The sequence below is a fragment of the Ursus arctos genome, unplaced genomic scaffold (assembly GCF_023065955.2).
Source record: "Ursus arctos isolate Adak ecotype North America unplaced genomic scaffold, UrsArc2.0 scaffold_12, whole genome shotgun sequence".
Classification (NCBI taxonomy): Eukaryota; Metazoa; Chordata; class Mammalia; order Carnivora; family Ursidae; genus Ursus; species Ursus arctos.
Window position 1 is genome coordinate 68445232 of NW_026622786.1, and position 18852 is coordinate 68464083.

General features: G+C 47.6%; 1 protein-coding gene and 1 long non-coding RNA gene across 3 annotated transcripts; one reads left to right on the forward strand and one right to left on the reverse strand.

The window, feature by feature from the left end:
- Positions 1-1055: 1055 nt before the first annotated feature.
- On the forward strand, positions 1056-11169 carry LOC130543470 (cytochrome P450 4A6-like). Its single transcript, XM_057310667.1, has 12 exons — positions 1056-1336; positions 2140-2281; positions 3024-3068; positions 3524-3651; positions 4660-4784; positions 5154-5308; positions 5740-5846; positions 5932-6122; positions 6219-6352; positions 7225-7289; positions 7434-7510; positions 10215-11169. Exons 1-12 carry the CDS (start codon positions 1073-1075, stop codon positions 10381-10383), a joined length of 1602 nt encoding a protein of 533 aa, XP_057166650.1. The 5' UTR covers positions 1056-1072; the 3' UTR covers positions 10384-11169.
- Positions 1768-16659, reverse strand: LOC130543471 (uncharacterized). Of its 2 annotated transcripts, XR_008958841.1 has the most exons (5): positions 16464-16659; positions 13705-13749; positions 11171-11311; positions 8511-8611; positions 1768-2842 (listed from the first exon to the last, which is right to left on the reverse strand). It is a non-coding gene; the product is annotated as an uncharacterized LOC130543471 (long non-coding RNA). The 2 variants fall into 2 exon arrangements; XR_008958840.1 differs by lacking the exon at positions 1768-2842 and having other exon boundaries at positions 7917-8611.
- Positions 16660-18852: the final 2193 nt, after the last annotated feature.

Below are 18852 nucleotides of genomic sequence, written 5' to 3' on the forward strand. Positions count from 1 at the left end.
CCTTAATACCCATCACCAGCCTATCCCAATCCCCCACCCCCTTCCCCTCTGAAGCCCTCAGTTTGTTTCCCAGAGTCCACAGTCTCTCATGGTTCATTCCCCCTTCTGTTTACCCCCCCTTCATTCTTCCCCTCCTTCTCCTACTGATCTTCCTATTGAGTCTTTAGTGCCCATCCCTCTGCCTGGCACTCTTCACGTGGTGAACTCCTATTCACCCTTCAGGGTCCTACTCATGTTTTTAGTTGTCTCCTTCCTGGGTGGGCCCAGCCCACTATTCATTCTTTCAGTACAGCCTTATCACATTTTCCTATACAGCGTTAGTTTTCTACCTTGACCTCCCAGCCTGTGAGCTCAGGAAACATTTGCTGAGTGCATGAGTGACTGACTGAATGAGCATTTCTGGGAGGACCTTGGGAAAGGGTCAATTACTCCTCTTACAGAAGGAGAAACTGAGGTGAAGGGTGTATGATTGGCTGGCTTCATATGTCATGAGCCAGCCCTGGACTGGGCCTCCTGAGTGTGAGGCCAGTGCTCTGCCTGCTGGCATAGTCAGCCCAGGACATCGCTGAATGGTGGACTGGGACAAGCGTGGGGAACGATGCAGAGGCACCTGAGGCAGACAGTTTGGAGACCCCTGATTCTAATCCCAGCTGGCACTCTCAATGGTGGTTTTCCTCTGGCCACATCACTTTACCTCCCTGTAAGTGTTTTCCTCTGAGAAATAGGATAATAATCAAACCAAGCACACCTCCTGAACATTTGGTAACCTAGACGGTGAAGTTTTTGCAGTCAGGATTCATGTCTGTTTTACTGGCAGCTGTGTCCTGGCACATAGCACACCGCCTGGCACAGAGTAGGTGCTCCTGAAATATTTGATGAATAACAGGGAGAAGAGCAAGTGGGAATGTGCCCGGCCATTATCACTGTTGACTGAGAAAGCTTTCAACCCACAGTTTCCCAAGGTGGATCCTCACAGTTAATGAACTCTAGAAATCCCGTCCAAACTCCACCCTCACCCTTCACCCTCCCTCCAGGTTGGCAGGACAATCCTCCCCTGACTGACTGGGCTGGGATGTTCAGGGGAGGTCAGCAACAGTCAGGGACAGTCACGAAGAGTCAGCGATCCTGCAGCCCCTTCACCATGAGTGTCTCTGTGCTGAGTATCACCGGACCCCTGGGCAGTGTCTCTGGGCTCCTGCAAGTGGCCTCCCTGCTAGGGCTGGCTCTGCTGCTGCTCAAGGCAGCACAGCTCTACCTGCGCAGGCAGAGGCTGCTCAAAGCAGTCCAGGAGTTCCCATCCCCTCCCTCCCACTGGCTCTTTGGACACAAGCAGGAGGTAAGAAGGGGCTGCACTGGGGAGTGGAAGGGAAGAGTGGGCTGGGGAAGGCAGCAACCACCCAACCGACACTACCTGGGTGCCAGCACTGGCTGGGTATGAGGGCTGCCCAGGGCAAAGGGAAAGCCCACATGTAGACGGGCTCATCAAGGGTTTATGAATTCAACAAGTGGTCGGAGTCAACTGGGCAGTTGTAGTCCAATGACCCACGTAACCCAATATCGTTGTGGTAAGTGATGATTTGATGAATGAGCAAATGCATGAGGAAGGGATTCTAATGGTCAATTCGGAGTACCTGAATCTTCCCCAGAAACTTGGGCTTCCCTCCATCACACTTTAATTATCCTCTACTGTCATGGCCTCTTAATCTGTCTGTCAGGAAAATAAAATTAATATGCAAACTTAAATTAAAAAATATAATCCATTTAATGCCCCAAATAAAATTATATGGCAAAATTGCTTACCATGTGATAAAAGTTGTCATACGTGTTTCATGCAAATGTTGTACTAATGACTTCCAGTACTTTTTTACACCATGGAGTTAATTCCTGACAACCTTCTGTAGGCTGTTGGTTGTGACGGCCACTAACTCGACTCGACAATGGGACAGAACCTGGCCTAGGACAAACCTTGGACAACCAGGAAAGTCTGGATCAGAGCCAAGGTCATAAGAAACAGCTCTGAACACTTAGTTGTGCTGATACATCCAGATCTCTCTCCCTATGCCCATCCTGCCCTTACCCCAGCCGTAGCCCTGGAACCAGAAGAAAGGGCTTATTGTTTTCTCTTTCTTTTGGTGACAGTTGCAAAAAGAAGAGGAACTGCAACTGCTACTGAAATGGGTAGAGAATTTCCCATGTGCCTGTCCTCGTTGGCTATGGGGCACAGAGGTGGAGCTCATGATCTATGACCCTGACTACATGAAACTGATCCTGGGGCGGTCTGGTGAGAGGACACCCTCATACTTGTTCAAGCAGCTCTTCCCTCTTGGATACATGCCCAGGGATCTGTGAAGTAGCACAAGACACTGGAGGCTCAGCCATTGATCCCTGACCCTCTACCTACCACCCTCCCAGTCCACAAGCCAGCAGAAGGCCAGATTGTTATCTAAACTGAATGTTGAAACAGCCCTGTTGGGCTGCTTTATTTCTTTTATTTCTTTTCTGTTGTGTTCTGCTCTTCTTCTTCTTCTTCGTTTTCTTTTTTTCTGTTCTTCTCCTCTTCCTTCTCTGCTGCCTGTCTTCTTTCCTTCCCTTCTAAACCAAATTGAGAGGATTCCTGGTCTGGAAGACAGTTTCCTATACAAGATGACTTTGATTAGGCACTTCTAAGTGTTGTCTGTGCTGGGTAATGGGATGCCTGAGCCACCACAATTTATAAAAACACCAGAGATTCAGTCTTTTCATTGGCACTAAAACAGAGCCTTTGTTTCTTATGGATCTACTTACCCGATCCAGTGGGGCTCTGCTGTGGGACTTGGCATCTGCCTCCCCGAGCCTACAGTGTCTATCCGGAAAGAAACAGAGACCAGGTTGGAAGGGAGTGGAAGGTGGCTTGACACAAACTGCCAGCTGACAATCATCAGGAAGGGGTGAGAGACAATGGTCTGCACCACAGCTACCTCTGGGGGGCAGCCTGCCTTCGTTGGTCGCCTCCAGTTAACCTGTAAGGCCCTTCTTACTTTCAGACCCAAAGTCTGAGGGTTCCTACAGATTCATGGCTCCCTGGATAGGTAAGTATATTTAACTAGGACTTCGGTCCACCTTCTGCTTAGGCTTGCCAACAAATATCCATTTGGCCCAGATTAAATAAGAGGTGACCAGGACCATGGTCAGTCCACTCAGCTCTAAATCGAGCCTCCTCTCTCTTCCTCAGATAAAAACCTCACACTTTCTTAATGGTAGGGAGCCCTCCTGCCCCTCACCTTCTCCGTCATCACATCTCAGTCCTCGGTAATGATCTCAGACTAACTTTTCAGTGAAGTCCTCCATTTACCCAACCCTGCTCTGTTTCAACCTCAATCTCACAGCTGTGCAACAGGCATTCAGAAGTCCCCTTCCTGACATACACTGCCCTTTCCTGCCTTGCCCAGGATGCCCTTCTTCTGACACCCTGGGTTCTTCCCCAGTTGTCCCCATATAACTCTTGGAAGGTTCCTTCCCCCCCCACACACCCATTGTGGTCCAGGGTATGGTTTGCTCCTGTTGAATGGGCAAACATGGTTCCAACACCGGCGGATGCTGACCCCAGCCTTCCACTATGACATCTTGAAACCCTACGTGGGGCTCATGGCTGACTCTGTCCAAGTGATGCTGGTAAGTTCAAGCCCTGCTCACCTGCACACTCACACCCACAGCACAATTCACAAAGTCCACACTCAGACAGCTGTGTCCCTCAGACATCCATTAGACACGGCCCCTGGAATCACCCACTTATACCATACTATGAGACAGGGCTCCCTGAAGATGGATGGAACACGAAAGCACCCAGGCACCTGCTTTCATCCATTCTTTGCTCATTGCCCACAGAAGACACAGTCATGGTGGATAAAGGGTCCTTTCTCCTCCCACGTCTATGTTTTTGGCTTGGACAGGGAGAGTAGTCAATGCCCCTGGACAATAGGACAAAGTGCCCCTGGCTGGCCTGGTCTGTAGCAGCTTCAGTGGCAGGGTGTACATCCCAGGATGTCACTCAGGTGGGCTCTGGCCTGGGGCTGAAGGCTTCTGTTGGATTTTAGCCACTCCATGGAGTGAAATGGAGACCAGGTCTCCACCTCCAGGGCGGGGTCCTTCCATAGCATCACCTCTGAGCATGACCCTATTTCTCACTCACTGTGTCAGCTGACATTTGTTGAACAAGAGGAGCTGAAAGTACCTGATATCCCTTCTTTAGAAACCCCAGTACTGGCCCCTTGACCTTTCCTTTGCCTTGACTCTTGCTCCCTAAATTGGGACTTCACCCGTTTCTCATGTGTAGATCAACCCGAGGACAGAAAAGAGCCCCTTAATCCCCTGACACACAATGTTTTCTGGTCTGCTAAAAGGTGGTTATCACCACATTTATTCCTCAGTCACACTCTAAGAGATCATGGTTAGTTAAATAACAATTAAATAATAACGTTATCAGAGTATATACTGAGACAACACTCACCATATTACAAACATTTGGCTATATGGTCCTAAACTGATGAAACACAACTGCTTTAGAGAGTGAGGGCATCTCATCAGAATATTTGGAAGCGGCAGAGAGAGAGTCTAGCCTTGTCAGCATGGGCCTTCTGGAGGAGTAGAGAAAGACCGATGTAATGTGTCCCTCTACCACAGGACAAATGGGAAGAGCTCCTCAGCCAGAACTCATCTCTGGAGATCTTTGGACATATCTCCTTGATGACGTTGGACACCATTATGAAGTGTGCCTTCAGCTACCAGGGCAACCACCAGGCAGACAGGTCAGTGAAATCCTCAGCTGCAGCAGGGTCCTGTTTCTACCGACTAGTGCGGACTTATCCGAGAGGCAATTAGGGCAGCTTGGATGTTTACCAGCCCAAAGAGCCACATTCTGCAGAGAGCCCTAGGCCACAGCCAAATTCAGCCCACACCCAACCTTCATTAGACAGATACCTGATCCCAGCCTCAGGGAGATGCTGGCTGCCCATGTCCCTCATAAAGGGCTAGGGGTCTCAAGGAAGTAAGAATGACATGACAAATGCCTGGTGTTGTCTGTCACATTGATTGAGGAACCCTCCACCCATAGACCCACTCCACTCCAGGTCGGATATCTCCCTCCATCCAGTCCCTTCTGCATCCTCCCCCTTCAGGAACTCCCAGTCCTACCTTCAGGCCACTCGGGACCTGAACAACCTGGTGTTTTCCCGGATGAGGAATGTTTTCTACCAGAAAGACATCATCTACAGGCTGACCCCTGAAGGCCGCTTGAACCACCGGGCCTGCCAGCTTGCCCATCAACACACAGGTTGGACTCTGCTCTCTGGGCAGCTCCCCTCCTTCATCAGGAACATCCCAAAGGGATCGGCCCTAACCCTTCAGGCAGGTCCTGTCCCTCCAGGACTTGGGACACACCCATCTCGGGTACTTCCTGGTGCAGGTCTTAGGGTGCCAGGTGCTAGGTAAGAAACTACATGTGTACCACATGGGTGAGGGCTGAATGAGAGCCCCTGCCAGCAGCAATCAAGCAGAGTCTCCTTGGGCTGTGCTGTTGAGGGGAGTGAGGACCTGCTAGCACCTGGCACTAGACCCTCACCCCAACAAGCACACCTGTTCCCACACTCCTCCTGATCCACCTGGCACCCTGCCTGGGGCACAGGGAGCAAGTGGGCTACTGTGGGTGGCTGTGTCTGGGCACCCAGAGCTCTCAGCTCTGCCTGGGAATGCTGTACTGGACAGACCGAGTGATCAAGATGAGGAAGGCTCAGCTGCAGGAGGAGGGAGAGCTGGACAAGGTCAGGAGCAAGAGGCACTTGGACTTCCTGGACATCCTCCTCTTTGCCCAAGTGAGTGTGGGAGGCCTGAGGCATTGCCCACAAGTGTGGAAGAGAGGGCAAGCTCAAACCCTGCCCTCTCTCCGTGTCTTCCCAGAGGGAGAACGGGAACAGCTTCTCTGACAAGGACCTCCGTGCGGAAGTGGACACCTTCATGTTTGAGGGCCATGACACCACAGCCAGTGGCATGTCCTGGATCCTCTATGCTCTGGCCACACACCCTGAGCATCAGCAAAGGTGCCGGGAGGAGGTCCAGAGCCTCCTGGGGGATGGCACCTCCATCACCTGGTGAGTTCTCATGAGATGGGAGGGCCCTGCCCCCTCAACTAGAGAATTCCCTGATTACCAGGGCCTTGCCGGCCCTTCAGGATAGCTTTGTTTTAGGGACCACCTGGACCAGATGCCCTACACCACCATGTGCATCAAGGAGGCACTGCGACTCTATCCACCAGTTCCAGCTGTTGGCAGAGAGCTCAGCAAGCCCATCACCTTCCCTGATGGACGCTCCTTACCCAAAGGTGTGAACTTTGCCACTCTCACTCCATAGGCACTCTGCAGGAATGCGTGGGAGGCCAGAAATCCTCATGTTCTGGGGCAGTTTGTGTATGTCTGAGACTCATTTCTCCCCTCAAGAAAATCAGTATTTCTTTTGTTGTTCAGATGAGGTCTATGATGTGCTTCGCACAGAGCTTAAATCCAGCAAAAGCTCAAGGGATAAACACATGACAGCCTCTGAATGTGACTTTGGGTTTTACCCTAATATTCTAATTTCCTGAGATATGAATGCTTGAGAGACAATCAGATGGGGCAGGGAGAGATGTGGTCTTTCCTTATAAGGTCTAGGCTAACGAGAGAGGTTAGAGAATTCACTGCCATGGCTTAGATGATCCAGTCTCCAGGGAGCCCTCAGGTTGATGGCAGAGTAGCTGATGACCAGATCTGAGATCCCTGCCATGGCTGGCAGCCACCTTTTGGCTCCTCTCTGCTCTGAATCCCAGCCCTGCCACATCCTACCTGGGTGGTCATAGGCACGTTGCTCAGCCTCCCCAAGGCTCAAGTGCCTCATGGAAACAATGGAGATGTGAGCCTCACATGTTGTGAAGATGGAGGAGTTCATGCATATTCCCCAAGGGCTCATGGATGGTACTTGATAAATGTGAGTTGTCGCTTGAGTTGAGTTCTTTCCTGCTTCTCAGCCTGGTCATGGTTAATCAACTAATCTGTACACAGGAGCACACGTTCTGTGCCATGTCTGTCCCACACCTCCGTCAACTCTATCATTCTATTCACAGTGATGAGAAGTGGCTCTCGTAGTGGCTTCCAAGTGGCGCGTGGGTGCACCTGGGCCCCACAGGCATGTGTGATCAGTCTTCTCTCTTCTGTCCCACAGGATTCTTAGTGTCACCCTCCTTTTATGCCCTTCACCACAACCCAAAGGTGTGGCCAAACCCAGAGGTATGATAGCTTTGGGAGGAGCGGGTGGGATGACCTCTCCAGACCAACCTCTCCTCCTCTCCCACCTTTGGGTGTGCTGTCCCTTGGATGATTGGAAGGAGGGGCTTGACCACACCTGTATTGGCCCTGGTGCTCCCTCTGCAGGTGTTTGACCCTTCTCGGTTTGCACCAGATTCCTCACGACACAGCCATGCTTTCCTGCCCTTCTCAGGAGGACCAAGGTGAGGCACTTGTACCAGGACGGGGGGGGGGGGGGGCTGTTTCCTGGGTACATACCTGATGTTTGTGGTTTCCTACATTTCTGTGGGGTCTGAAAATATGCCCTGGCATGTTGGTTTGCTGGGAGAGAGATGTGTGTCTCTGACAAAGAAAGTTGGTAATCACGGCATGCCATGGAGACGTTGACCCATTGCTCTTACCCAGTCTCCAGCCACAATTCAGTGTCAGTGGGTGCTCAAAAGCTCAGGGTATTCTTGTGATTTCTTCACTTTATGAGTATGACTTCACAGAATTAGATTTTCTCACATGTAATTTTCAAGAGTTGTTGATGTCAAAGTCAGGATGGAATCAAAAGATTTCTTTCTTTCTTTTTTTTTTTTTTAAAGATTTTATTTATTTATGTGACAGAGAGACAGCCAGTGAGAGAGGGAACACAGCAGGGGGAGTGGGAAAGTAAGAAACAGGCTCATAGCGGAGGAGCCCGATGTGGGACTCGATCCCGGCACGCCGGGATCACGCCCTGAGCCGAAGGCAGACGCTTTAACGACTGCGCTACCCAGGCGCCCCGGAATCAAAAGATTTCTTTTGCACACATTCTCAACCAGCCTGTACTACTCAACTCCCCATTCTGCCCCCACATTGCACCATTGACTGCAATGCAGGTGTTTCCATCCTCAGCCACCTGCATGTGTCAAATATTTAAGCCATACACAGGAAGGTTTCCGACAGTCTCTTAAGGGCTTCATAAAGTACTTGACTAATCTGTGTTGCCACTATATTTTCATCTATCCAAAAGAATTTTTGACTCCATGGTAATGGTTATGTACACTTGACAAATTCCCAGTTCTCCAATCATCACATATGATCTGGGCTCCACATGCCTTAATATTACACTTAGAGTCCAATCATCCAAATGGGCAAATATATAAAAATGAAGACATTAAATTGCTTTTGAGAGAAAACGCACTATTCTGTATATGACACATGGCATTTGAACGTTACCTGGTCTGTAAAATGTAAAGCACACTTGAAGTGGCTGTTCAGTGGGATGACTTTTCTCCAGAGTGGCTGCTCTGAAATCCTCCAGTGCTGCTCAAAGTGTCCTATAAATAGTAACCGCAGTAAACTTTGTAAGTAGTTACTTGAAAAATGGTTTTTTTTCCAAATACAGAAATCTGTCAATCCTTCACAAACTAAGTTTGAATCCACTTTCACACAACATCCTTAAGCAAATTATTCTTCCAGATGCTGGCTTCAGGATTTATTTCTCCCTGGGATTGAGTCCTTTCTCCTAGATATTGGTGCAAGTCCTATGGCTGCCAGTTGAGACAGGAGAGGGGTAGACAGTTCAATTCCTAGCTCAGAACTAATGGTCATGCATATTTTATTCCATTCAGGGTTGTTTTTTTTTTCAGTTCAATAAACATGTTCAATTATAAGACTGCCCATTAAGCCTGTCTCTGTGTGCCAAGTCCTCTGCTATGAGATGGCATACTGCCCTTGCCTCCAGGAGTTCACAGTCAAGAAATAAATGCCTCCACTCAAAAGACACATCTATCTTTCTTCCTTCCTTTCTCTTTCTTTCTTTCTTTCTTTCTTTCTTTCTTTCTTTCTTTCTTTCTTTCTTTCTTTCTTTCTTTCTCTCCTTCACTAATTGACCCCACTGTAGGAAGCTCCATGTTCCTGGCACTTTCCTGTTCTGGAAAGTGATATGTCCTTGAGTAAAATATTATGGTGATGTCAGGGTCCAGGAATGAAGAGGCACAGCCAGCAGGGACAAGTGGGAGGGCAGCCTGGCATTGCCTTAGCCTTGAGCATGTGGCAAGCAGAGGGGGAGGGTGGGCATTCTCTGGGACCTCCTCAGCAGGAGCTGAGCTGGGAGGAGGAGCTGAACAGGTGACAGGTGAGTGAGCCAACAAGCCAGAGAGGACTTTGATGCCAGCTGAGGCGTGTGGACATGTCAGACCTGTGATGGAGGGCATGGGAGGCTCTGAGCTGGGCTGGGAATTCAGGGAGGGAGTGGAGGCAGAAGACAGAAAAGCCCAGGTGAGGAGGTTGAGGGATGGCAGGCAGGGACATTTCTGTAGTAGAATTGGATGGCTCCAGCAGCTGGTTGGCTGAGGGGCCGAGGGGGAGGCAGGAGTCTGGACCCAGACTGGCAGTCTGGAGGCAGATGGCACAGCAGACTGAGCGTCACTAAGGCTCTGCCCCTGCAGAAAGCTTCCCTGTTGCCATTCTGACTTCCTTACCCAACTCTGCCTTGTCCTTTCTCTGAGGATCTGGATCCCTGTGTGCCCCAGATGGTTAGGGCCTGAAGTGTGGCCCGTCCTATCCCCTACGGTGCCCTGTCCTGGTCTCCACATTGTGAAACCAGAAAAGGCTTGTGCAGAGAACAAACAACTTAATAATTAACTGTTTTAGTGATCTCTTGACTTGGCCCCAAGGCTCCAGGTGCTGACCTTCTTCTAACAGGGTTTCAGGCCTACTGAGAACAGAGGTAGGAGTAGGACGCAATCCTGGAAGAGTGTAGGCTTTGTCAAGGGTCAAGGGGAGAGCGTGAAACAAGCAAGGTTAGGTAGGCTAGAGATGTGTGTGTGTCCTGGGGAAAGGGGATCTGGGCTGGGCCCATGCAGAAAACCCTGAATGTGCTGATCCTGGCAGGGGGTTTGAGGCTCCTCCTCATATCCTTTTCCCTCCCTGACCCAGGAACTGCATCGGGAAGCAGTTTGCCATGAACGAGATGAAGGTGGCGGTGGCCCTGACCCTGCTCCGCTTTGAGCTGGCTCCGGATCCTTTCAGGGTCCCCGTTCCCTTTCCAAGAATCGTGTTGAAGTCCAAGAATGGGATCCACCTGCACCTCAGGAAGCTCCTCTAACCCTTGTGGGGACAAGGATGAGCCCTGAGGGCCTCCTGCCTGCCATCCTGTCTTCCTGTCAGTCTCTCCTATCTGCTGTCTTCTGCCCACTTCCTGCTTTCACTCTGCCCACCTGCCAGCCTCCCTACTCTCCTCTTGTGCATCAGACTGTCTTCCCTTCTCTGTCTCACCCTTTGCCATGATTCCTACATGTTTGCCTGTTTCCTTTCTCCCACCTGGCTGTAGCTCTGACTCTCCATGTAAATCATGATCAGCTGCCTGTCCCCAGGCTGTCTGCCCTCTCCCTGTTGTTGTTCTTCCTGCCTGCTTGTGTGTTCCTGTAATGTTTTCTCTTGCTGCTTTACCAAATTACACAAACTTAGTTCCTTAAAAGAGCACAATTGGTGATCCTATAGTTTAAGAGATCAGAAATCCTAAATGGGTATAACTGGGTTGCAACCAAGTTGTTACAGAAGCTCTAAGGGAGAATCTCTTCTCCTGCATCTTTCCATCTTCTAAAAGTCTGCTCTTAAGGCTATTCAACGAGGGGATTAGGCCTCCCCGTTCATCAAGGAAACATCTTTTTCTTAAATGCGATTGATTACAGATGTTAACCATATCCATAAAATTTTTAGTGCAACATCTAGACTTTTGTTTAATTGAACCATCGGGAGTCCAGCCAATCTAAGTTGACACATAAAGCAAGACATCACAGTCCTCCTTTCGTCCTCTTGGCATTCACACATTCCCTTAAACCATACTTAATCTGCAAGTTACGTGTAATAAAGTCACACTTCTACCAACTAACCTTCTTAAGATTGAAAGTGTGTTGATCCTTTTCCCCAACAACAAAGCAAAATCTTTGGAGGGTATTCTCTCTCCTCCCTGAAATCCTTTGACTTAAATGCTGTGGTACAGAGTTAACTATTAGTATCACACATTATGGTTTCTGTGCAGGATATAAGAAAAAGAAGAAAAAATCTGACACACATGTGCACACGTGCATAATCATATTCAAAACAAATAAGGAAAATGCTAGAAATAATTACATTCCTTATTTCTATAACCTGTGACATAGCCATCCTTAGCATTTATAACCCCCTTCTTCCACCACCCATTCCATATTTTCTTTGCCCTCTGAAAGCACCTCAGCCAGTTGTGGGTTTTTGCCTGGTGCCATGACCCAAACCTTCACTCTTGAAGGATCTGGGCCATTACTAATCTTGCCTGAATTGGGCTGTGGCATTTCTCCATTTACTCTAATGACAAGGCAGGGTAGTCCTACGAGATGCCCCATGTATTTCCTCCATTCCGAGCATATCTTTTCTCACCTTCATTGGTAAGGAAACTGCCAATTTCCCCCTTGGAAATCAGGATCGACCCAGTACAGTAACTGCTTCTGAGTTAGACCCATGAGGAGCCCAGAGTGGCCAGGAGGTATCTTCACATAGTCATTCCTGTGTCTCCTGGTGGAGGCACTCCTACTTTTGGAAGTAAGACCACTAGGACAGCAGAGCATAAGGTTGCAGTGATAAGTACTCCAAATGTTGCTAATCAGAACACTAGGGTTAGTAATGAGTGGTGCTGCTCCCCTTTCCATCCCTAGAGTCCTGGATGGGTGAATCCTGGCTATGCGAGAAACCGCACCATGTATTGGACATTGATGAAAAGCTTATACAGCCTCCTGGAGGGCCTTCCTTCAATGCTGCAAGTTATTGCCACCTAGCTGGTGCTGTATACCCAAACCTCTCCTGAGGTTATTTCTCTGGTTCTGGAATGCCTAGCTGGAATGGATATACTCCCCAACTGGCAAAGAAGACTCAGTAGAATATAGGTGTTTGATGCCTCCAGCTTCATGGGGATCTTCCCATATGTCCCTGTTCCAATCATCAGACTCCTATTTCTCATAGTTCTCACTGTAACAGATGACACCCTTCGAGATATGGAATTCAGTTTGCTGATAATTCAGACACAGGCAGGATGACACCTGGGTTTGGTTTCAGAAATCTGAGGCCTGGCTAAATAAAGCCTGTGGCTACAGGTCAGAGTGATCTTCAATGCAGACATAGAAGCTTTCAGGTCATTTATTTCTTTTTTGGTCTGAGAATTTGTTTTTGGGTTTTTTTGAAAAGACTTTATTTATTTGACGGAGAGAGAGAAAGAGAGAGAGAGAGAGGGAGAGTATGCACAAGTGGAGGAAGGGGCAGAGGGAGAAGCAGACTCCCCGCTGAGCAGGGAGCCCAATGCGGGGCTCAATCCCAGGACCCAGGGATCATGACCTGACCCTAAGGCAGAGACCTACCTGACTGAGCCACCCAGGTGCCCCTGGTCTGAGAATTTGAATCCTCCACATTATTCTTTCCTTTTCCCACTTTCTCCAGTATAACGCTGACATCCAGTCAATCTTCTTATGCTCCTTAGTTTGACTAACATGTTTTAAGGCATCAAACACATGGTCATCAGAGCCTTGCCTTTTGCAATTATTTGATTAGCAGCATCCAATGGTGATGTCTTATGTATTGCAACACCAGGCCCTGGGTTACCAGTGTCCTCTTTACCATTGGGAATAGAGTCATCAGTCCCTTTCCAAATAATCCTATTAGAGAACCAATTCATGAGACCCAGAACCAATTCAGAAAACTTGTTAAGATTCTGTTCCTTTAGAATCGTTCTTGGTACCAAAATTTATATTAGTCGGAGTTCCACCAGAAAAACAAAACCAAGCAGAGAAAGACAATTATCATATGGTTTCACTCATTTATGGAACATACGAATAGGAAGATCGGTAGGAGAAGAAAGGGAAGAAGAAAGGGGGGTAAACAGAAGGGGTGATGAACCATGAGAGACTATGGACTCTGGGAAACAAACTGAGGGCTTCAGAGGGGAGGGAGTGGGGGAATGGGATAGGCTGGTGATGGGTATTAAGGAGGGCACGTATCACACGGTGCACTGGGTGTTATACGCAAGTAATGAATCATGGAACTTTACATCAAAAACTAGGGATGTATTGTATGGTGACTAACATAATATAATAAAAAAATTAAAAAAATAAAAGGGAAAAAAACCCCAGTAGAATAGATGCCTGTCCAGAGAGAAATTGACAGACCCAGAAGGATGATGTATCTGAGCCCCACTTTCTGTCCACCCAGTAGCTTTCTTGTGTTCTCCCTGTCTTAGTACTGAGCAGATTAACTAAGGGGACTAGAGGGCCAGGTTGTCCAGTGGATGGGATGCCTGACTGAGCAAGGACACAGCAGGGAAGGAAAGGGCAGGGGAGGATCACGGTCAGCCAGCACCAAAGGTCAGGGGTGGGAAGAGCAGGGAAGGTAGGTGTCCACTCACCAATCCACTGGAGGAAGAAGTTAAACACTTTTGGGATCATGGGATCTATAAGAGAAAGATGACTGATCAGGTCATGCACAGACTGAGAGATTCCCAGAGGAGGCTTGTGGATAAATAGGACAGGCATGGACCTTAGCTCTCCAAACTTTTGTTGCAGTCCCCAGGACTGTTTTCCACATGGTGCCCGAGCCCTTTACTCTTAGGAAGCCCCACCCTCTCCCACCAACACTGACCCCCTCGATTCTACAAAACCTTAGGAAAGTCAGGCTCATAGATGTTCAGGAAGCCAAGGACCTGTCCAAGCCAGAGTGGGTGGGCATGGGAGAACTGGTGGGCTAAGGATACAATGTTGTCTGGGCCCTCTGTCTACTGCATTGGAAATGTGACAGAATGCCAGGCCCCTCGGAAGCCCACTGTCACCAGCCAGGCCCTACATCCTTGATCAACAAAGGCAGGGGGCTGCCCAGACAGACCCTGGGAGCATCCTTCCCTCCTCCTGCATCTTTCTCCCAGCCAGTCTCAGCCCTATACACCTTTGGGTTCAATCACCTCTCCAGCCCCAGAGACACCACTGTAAGTCCAAGCCATCCTCTTGCTGTGCCTGGGTGAGCTCAACAACCCCAAGCTGGCCAACCTGCTTCCATCTGGTTCCTGTCATCAGCCCTCTATCTATGCTGCTCCCAGAAAGAGCTCTCTTTCGGCATTAAAGCTGTTTTCATGAGAGTTGTAACACCAGCTCGCTGTGCAATGCAGTAATCTGCTCGTTTCTGCACCCGTTATGTCATTTGACACACATTTTGGGGACCTACTATGTGCAGGGCACTGTCTAGGCTTCTCAGGGCATGAAACAGACCTGGCCCTACCCTTTCATTCCACGGGGCAGACCGATTATATTCAACTAAACAATTAAGGAGTGTAAATACACATGCTAGTAAGGGCCAAGAAGGAAGCAGACAGTGCTATGAGTGAGACTAGCAGGGAGACTCTGCTTAGACAGGGAGATTGGGGATGGCCCCTGGTTGGAGAGGACATTCGAGGTGAAACCCAGAGGATGAGAAGCAGCTGGTGGTGCAAAGAGCAAGGGACAGCATTCCCAGTAGAGCAAACAGCAAGCACAAAAGCTGTGGGGCAGGAAAATAGTGGTGTCTTCCAAGAGCTGCCACCTGGTCAACTTTGCCCTGAGATGAGGTTGGAGATCATCCAGAGGGTGGTGTGTGCTCTAAGACAGGGTGCTTTAAAAACGTAGGTAGAGCATATATGAAAGCATCGGCATCATGCCTACACAGAGTAAGCATTATACATAATAAATGGCAGTCAGGCATTAGCAAAACTGGAGTAGAAATTTGAGGTCATGGTCCTAACTATGACATTTACTTTCTTTGTGACCTTGACAAAGTCAACTAAGTCCCTGAGCCTTAGTTTTCTTGTCTGTAAATTAAGGTTAATAAATTGTACAGTAGTTATGTCTGTGCTATGGAAATCCTGTGCAAGTACTGAGACAATATTTTGGAAGCTTTACTGCATGCCAACAGCAGGCAGGTTACTGGGTCAGGAGCCCTCACTCCCTCAGAATCACTTATAGCTCATTCCAGGTAGAAAGTCCTGCTACACAAGGTCCCCAGCCAAGAATAAACATGAGAGTTCTGTGCCTTCACTTGGATGGGAAAAGCAAGCAAGTATTCAGGATGGAAAACCTTTTGCCTGGGCCATGCAGTCTTTATAGAGGAGTAAAAGTCAACAAGATATGGTATATTGCATCAATATCCAACCCAATATTATCAGTCCCAGAAACAGAAATGCCTGGTGTTCTCTACCCACAGGAGTAATCACTTCAAGCTGCCACCTTGGGGACTGACTGCAGCCACTCCTCTGCCTTCCTGTGGCCCATTAACGGAACCAGGAAGCATCCAGGAACAAAAATACTCATTTCCCTTTAAAATGTGGCAACCCAAACTGAACCTGGTCTCTTTAAGACAGTGATCTAATGGGTCCAATGTGATCCTGATTTCCTCCTCCATTTGTTTGTCAAGCAGTAAGAATTCACTGGGCATCATCAATAGGCACAGCCCTCTGTCCCATGCTTTAGAAACCTAAGACACAGGTTGCCCTGTTACAACCTTCAAAGACTCCTTGGTTGCGGTGTCTGGATACCAGATGAATGGGAAAGATAATTGACTGGTGAATAAACGTTGACCATGCCAACACAGCGGAGTAAGGCTTGAGCTCATGCTCTACAGACAGTTCTGCATTCTGCTTTCGTCACTTTATGATAAGCTCTACTCACATCATAAAAAGTTCTCCATGAGCATTCAATGACTGCTGCATCTAGCCACGTGGTGTGCTCTACACTTGCTCACAAAAACGGCCCTACCTAGTGAGGCGGGCATGTATGCCAACATGTGGGATTGATGCCTGAAACACACTCCTGCTCCTCGGAAATGCTGGATCAAATGGAGCAAGCATGAAATGTCCCCTGCAAAGTTTGGGAGATACCACGTGTGGGCTGGACGGTGGTTTTCAGCAAATGGTTCACAGGAAAGTCTCTGGGGCCACACTGCCTGGGTGTGATGCTGGCTCCACCTCTTACCAGTAGGGTGACCCTGGGCAGGCAGCTAAGCTCTTTGTGCCTTACTTTTGACACTGAGACTACGGGATTATGATTGATTGATTGACTGACTGATTGATTGATTTAAATTCAAGTTAGTTAACACATAGTGTATATTGTTTTCAGGAGTAAAATTTAGTGATTTATCACTTACCTATAACACTCAGTCCTCATCACAACAAGTACCCTCCTGGGGCTCCTGGGTGGCTCAGTCGTTAAGCGTCTGCCTTCGGCTCAGGGCATGATCCCAGGGTTCTGGGATGGAGCCCTGCATTGGGCTCCCTGCTCCGCTGGAAGCCTGCTTCTTCCTCTCCCACTCCCCCTGCTTGTGTTCCCTCTCTCGCTGGCTGTCTCTCTCTCTGTCAAATAAATAAATAAAATATTTAAAAACAACAACAACTGGGGCGCCTGGGTGGCACAGCGGTTAAGCGTCTGCCTTCGGCTCAGGGCGTGATCCTGGCGTTATGGGATCGAGCCCCACATCGGGCTCCTCTGCTATGAGCCTGCTTCTTCCTCTCCCACTCCCCCTGCTTGTGTTCCCTCTCTCGCTGGCTGTCTCTATCTCTGTCAAATAAATAAATAAAATCTTTAAAACAACAACAACAACAACAACAACAACAAACAAGTACCCTCATTAATGCCCATCACCCATTTAGCCCATCCCCCCACCCACCTCCCCACCAGCAACCCTCAGTTTGTTCTCTGTAGTTTAGAGTTTCTTACGGTTTGCCTCCCTCTGTTTTTATTTCATTTTCTTTTTCCTTCCCGTTCCCTATGTTCATCTGTTTTGTTTCTTAAATTCCACATATGGGTGAAATCATATGTGAAATCATATGAAATCTAAATTTATCTTTCACTAACTGATTTATTTAGCTTAGCATAATACCCTGTAGTTCCATCCACATCCTTGCAAATGGCAAGACTTCATTCTTTTGGATGACTGAGTAATATGCCTATATATATATTTATATACACACATATATATATATACACACATATATACTATATGTGTAATATGCCTATATATATATTTATATACACACATATATATATCAATCACTTCTTTTTATTATATTATATATATTTATATATATCACTTCTTTTTTTTATTATATTATTTTAGTCACCATACAGTACACCCCTAGTTTTTGATGTAAAGTTTCATGATTCATTACTTGCGTATAATACCCAATGCACCATGCAATACGTGCCCTCCATAATACCCTTCTTCTTAAACCATTCATCTGTCGATGGACATCTGAGCTCTTTCCGTATTTTGGCTATTGTGGACATTGCTGCTATAAACATTGTGGTGCACGTGCCCCTTCAAACAACTATGCTTGCATCCTTGGATAAATACCTAGTAGTGCAATTCCTGGGTTGTAGTGTGGCTGTATTTTTAACTTTTTGAGGAACCTCCATACTGTTTTCCACAGTGGCTGCTCTAGTTTGTATTCTCACCAACAGTGCAAGAGATTTCCCCTCTCTCCACATCCTCTCCAAGATCTGTTGTTTCCTGACTCGTTAATTTTAGCCATTCTGACTGGTGTGAGGTGGTATCTCATTGTGGTTTTGATTTGTGTTTCCCTGATGGTGAGTGATGTTGAGCATCTTTCCATGTGTCTGTTGGCCACTTGTATGTCTTCTTTGGAGAAATACCTGCTCATGTCTTCTGCCCATTTGTTGACTGGATTTTTTGCTTTTTGTGTGTGGAGTTTGATAAGTTCTTAATAGATTTAGATAGTAGCCTTTTATCTGATAACACATTTGCAAATATCTACTCCCGTTCCATCGGTTGCCTTTTAGTTTGGTTGATTGTGTCCTTCGCCGTACAGAAGCTTTGTCTTGATGACGTTGCAATACTTCAGGTTTTTGTTTTTGTTTCCCTTCCCTTTAGAGACGTGTCTAGGAAGAAGTTGCTGTGGCTGAGGTCAGAGAGGTTGCTGCCTGTTTTCTCTTCTAGAATTTTGATGGTTTCTTGTCTTACACTTAAGTCTTTCCTCCATTTTGAGTTTCTTTTTGTGTACCGTGTAAGAAAGTGGTCCAGTTTCATTCTTCTGCATGTCACTGTCCAGTTTTCTCATACCTATCTGTTGAAGAGATTGTCTTTTCCCGTTGGATAGTCTTTCCTGCTTTGTTGAAGATTAGCGACCATATAGCTGTGGGTCCATTTCTGGATTCTCTATTCTGTTCCGTTGATCTGTGTATCTGTTTTTGTGCCAGTACCATACTGTCTTGATGATGACAGCTTTGTAATACAGCTTGAAGTCTGGGATTATGATGCCCGCCTCTTTGCTTTTCTTTTTCAACATTACTTTGGCTATTCGGGGTCTTTCTGGTTCCATACAAATTTTGGGATTGTTTGTTCTCACTGTGGGAAAAATGCTGGCGGTATTTTAGTAGGGATTACATTCCATTTCTTTGTGTGTTCTTCAGTTTTTTTCATAAGTGTTCTATAGTTTTCAGCTTCAGTTCTTTTACCTCCTTGGTTAGGTTTACTCCTAGGTATCTTATGGTTTTCGATGCAATTGTAAATGTGATCG

Coding starts and splice junctions, on each gene's coding strand:
- LOC130543470 (XM_057310667.1), top strand. CDS start 1,073: ATGTTCAGGGGAGGTCAGCAACAGTCAGGGACAGTCACGAAGAGTCAG. Junction 5,847..5,931: donor ACATCCTCCTCTTTGCCCAA/GTGAGTGTGGGA, acceptor GTGTCTTCCCAG/AGGGAGAACGGGAACAGCTT. Junction 7,511..10,214: donor CCCTTCTCAGGAGGACCAAG/GTGAGGCACTTG, acceptor TCCCTGACCCAG/GAACTGCATCGGGAAGCAGT.